The sequence below is a fragment of the Syzygium oleosum genome, unplaced genomic scaffold (genome assembly GCF_021117445.2).
Source record: "Syzygium oleosum isolate NSW1041296 unplaced genomic scaffold, Sole_v2.1 Sole_v2.11, whole genome shotgun sequence".
In the NCBI taxonomy this organism is placed as follows: domain Eukaryota; kingdom Viridiplantae; phylum Streptophyta; class Magnoliopsida; order Myrtales; family Myrtaceae; genus Syzygium; species Syzygium oleosum.
Window position 1 is genome coordinate 9,755,186 of NW_026607495.1, and position 3,677 is coordinate 9,758,862.

At 45.4% G+C, this 3,677-nt stretch overlaps 1 protein-coding gene across 1 annotated transcript; it reads left to right on the forward strand.

Moving 5' to 3' along the window:
* Positions 1-1,511: 1,511 nt before the first annotated feature.
* LOC115666555 (UDP-glycosyltransferase 708G1-like) lies at positions 1,512-3,254 on the forward strand. Its single transcript, XM_056316106.1, has one exon. The coding sequence runs from the start codon at positions 1,577-1,579 to the stop codon at positions 2,966-2,968; it is 1,392 nt and encodes a 463-aa protein (XP_056172081.1). The 5' UTR covers positions 1,512-1,576; the 3' UTR covers positions 2,969-3,254.
* Positions 3,255-3,677: the final 423 nt, after the last annotated feature.

The following is a 3,677-nucleotide window of genomic DNA, read 5'->3' on the forward strand; positions in this document are numbered from 1 at the left end:
CTTTGTCCCAATTATATCCCAAACTTTTTTTTGTCTTATAAAAAACCTCAAACTTTTACTTTTGTCCCAAATCTACCCAATTCACTTTTCGTCCAATTTTTTAATATTATTTTTTATTTTTTTTCGAATTTTTTTTATTTTTTCTTTTCTTTTCTTTTTCCTTTCCTTTTCTTTTTTTTTTTGTTTCACCTTTGGGCCGGTCGCCGGTCCGGCGACCGGCCAGAGGCGGGGGCCGGCGGGGGCGAGGCTCGGCCTCGCGGCGTTAGGCGAGGCCGAGCCTCGCCGTGGCCGGCGAGGCTCGGTCCCGCCGGCGTTGGCCTCGGCCGAGCCTCGCCGTTCTGGCTGGGCGAGGCCGACCTCGCCGTTGCCGGCGGGGCGACCCTCGCCCGATCCCACGACGAGGCTCGGCCCTGCCGGCAACGGGCGAGGTCGAGCCTCGCCAAGCTATTGGCGAGGTCGGCCACGCCGCGCATTGGCGAGGTCGGCCTCGCCCAACAACTGCGGGCGAGGCCGAGCCTCACTCCGCATGCCGGCCGCCGGCGAGGCCGAGCCTTGCCCGGCCACGGCGAGGCTCGGCCCCGCCGGCTATTGGCGAGGTTGGCCCCCAACCGCCGACTATTGGCGAGAGTCGGCGAGCCTCGCCGGCAGCCGGGGCCAAGCCTCGGCATGCGAGGTTGGCGGGCATTGCGAGGTCGGCCTCGCCCCGGCCAAGCCTCCCCGCCTGGCACCGGTCGCCGCGGGCCGGCGGCCGGCTAGAAGGTGAAACAAAAAAAAAAAAAAAAAGGAAAGGAAAAAGAAAAGAAAAGAAAAAAAAAAAAATTCGAAAAAATATAAAATAATATTAAAAAATTGGACGAAAAGTGAATTGGGTAGATTTGGGACAAAAGTAAAAGTTTGAGGTTTTTTATAAGACAAAAAAAAGTTTGGGATATAATTGGGATAAAAGGTAAAGTTAGGGGTTTTTTAGGGAATTGGGCCAAGTTTTATGCCACGTTGACTTTTTGATACTTCGGTGAATGTTTTTTAAAAGTTATGGCATTCAAGTAATCAATTAAAATTTATGGCATTCAAATAAACGTTTTTTGGAAGTCATAACACTCAAGCGATGGAAAAAAAATGTCATGGCTCTCAAGTAAATACCATACGAAAATTATAATACTTATGGTATTCTTATTCTGTCTTTGTTAGTTCTCTTGGCAAGTTTCTCAAGTACCATGGATGATTCTTGATATCTTTGAAATGTAAAAAAAAAAAATTGATGTCCGACGTGACTCTTCGCCGGTTGGATAATCAGTTTTACACACGATTCACATCGATCGGCACTAATTTAAATAGTTCACAAATAACTAGGAGCTGACTTCGGTAAATCTATTCTACACTACCTTTGTAAAAGAAGTAAAGAAAGATCATTTCATTAAAAAATTCCAAAAATCATTGAGTGGTAGATGGCTTCCGGGTTTCTCACCTAATCACGAGCCCACCTGCATTCATTCATTCATCATAATAAAACCCCTTTTCAGCGTCTGTTTGGTAATCATCTGTAGTGTCTTCATCATCCAAGAACGCCCCTGTAGCAATGAATACACCACAACCTCCTCACATAGCTCTGCTCCCCAGTGCTGGAATGGGCCATTTGATGCCATTCCTCCGGCTCGCGGCAATGCTGGCGGAGCAAGACAGCATCGTTACGGTCATTACAGCTCGACCCACCGTGTCCACCGCTGAATCAGACCACATATCCTCATTCCTTCGCCACAATCCCAAAATCAATCATCTTGAACTCCAGCTTACTCCTAGCTCCCGGCAAGCTGATTCAGGTCCTGTTGACCCTTTCCATGTCCAGATGCATCTCATCTATCAGTCGATGCATCTTCTCCCTCCACTGTTATCTTCATCATCTCCACCTTTTTCCGCTATAATTGTGGACAAATTTTTAGTTGCCAAGGTTGCTCCAATTGCTAAAACCCTTGACCTCCCTATTTATATCCTTTTCACCTCCTCAGCCACTTTCCTCTCGTTCATGGCATACCTTCCAATGCTGGCATCGAACCCAGTTGAGTTCAATACAACTTCCACCGAAATCAAGATACCGGGATTGCCACCCATGGCAATGTCAAGCATCCCACCGGTATTCCATGATTCCAGTCATCTTCTGACATCGATTATTACAACAAACTCTCCAGCTCTATCAGAGGCCAAAGGAATCTTGATGAACACTTTTGAGAGGTTCGAAGCATCTACACTTGCCGCTCTCAACAAAGATAGGGTGATTAAACGCTTGCCGCCCATTCTGCCCATAGGGCCATTAGAACCATATCATTTTCCACGTGACGATGACGGGGATCAATACAGATCATGGCTGGAAAATCAGCCAGCTGAATCTGTCGTCTACATAAGCTTTGGGAGCAGAACGGCGATGTCCAGAGATCAGATTCGAGAGTTGGAAAAAGGGCTGGAGAAGACGGGGTGGAGATTCTTCTGGGTCCTAAAAACCAGTAAAGTAGATAAGGATGACCAAGAGGATGCTGAACACGTTTTGAATGAATCCTTCTTGGAGAAGACAAAGAATAAGGGGCTGGTCATAAAAGGGTGGGTGGACCAACAGGAGATTCTACGGCATCCCGCCATCGGAGGGTTCTTAAGTCACTGCGGATGGAACTCGACGATGGAAGCGGCTCTACGGGGAGTCCCAATGCTTGCCTGGCCACAACATGGTGATCAAAGGCTGAATGCACAGGTCATGGAAGATGCGGGATTGGGACTGTGGGAGAGGAACTGGGATTGGGGTCCCAATGGTATTGTGAAAGGAGAAGAGATTGAGAAGAAGATTGTAGAGTTGATGACGGATGAGAAGCTGAGAGAGAGAGCCAAGAAGGTGAGCGAAGAGGCTAGGAAGGCTGTTGGGAGAGGTGGGAACTCTGATAAGGTGATCAGAGAAGTAGTTCAATCATTAATTATTCCATTCTAAGAAGGTACGGTTGTTATCTGGAGAAATCGTCGCATCCAACAAGTCTGTGAATTAAATTAAAGAGTGTTGGCTGACAATCTACCATATGGAATGGATGGTCAAGTGATTATAAGAAATGCCAATGGTGAATAGCCAATGAAGCACAATCGCATCACCTAGAATCATGATGTTATTGTTGTTTTAAGTTCTGTATCATATTTACTAGTTCCTTCAATATGTGATAAATGCAATGTAATGCAATGAAAGAAGATGGGGATTCATTAAAAAAAAACTCCTGTTCTGTGTTTGTGAGTACTCGTACGGATGAATCATATGAAGTAAGAAAGAAACAAGCCACGGAAGGGTGTTGTTATAGTTAATAAGGACATGTTTTCAATTTCAATGTATTTAATTACACATAACACGAGAAAGACAGTGCATTAAGAATGATAAACTTCCTTTATCGAGGTGTTTAACAAGTGCCCCTGTTAACAAAATTCAATAGCCAATAACTTAATAGGACCAGAGAGAAATTTAAGTATTACCTGATTCATCAGTCTTAGACACGATCCTCAGAACAGTCATTATCGGTTGGTGCATTAGAGTGGATCATGTAATCATAGTGTTTCAGCAAGTGTTTCTGTCTCATAGCTTTTCTTGCCAATACGTGAAGCCACACACTTAAGTTTGTACGCAGTCTTTATTTCTGATATGGATTTGCTGCAGAAAA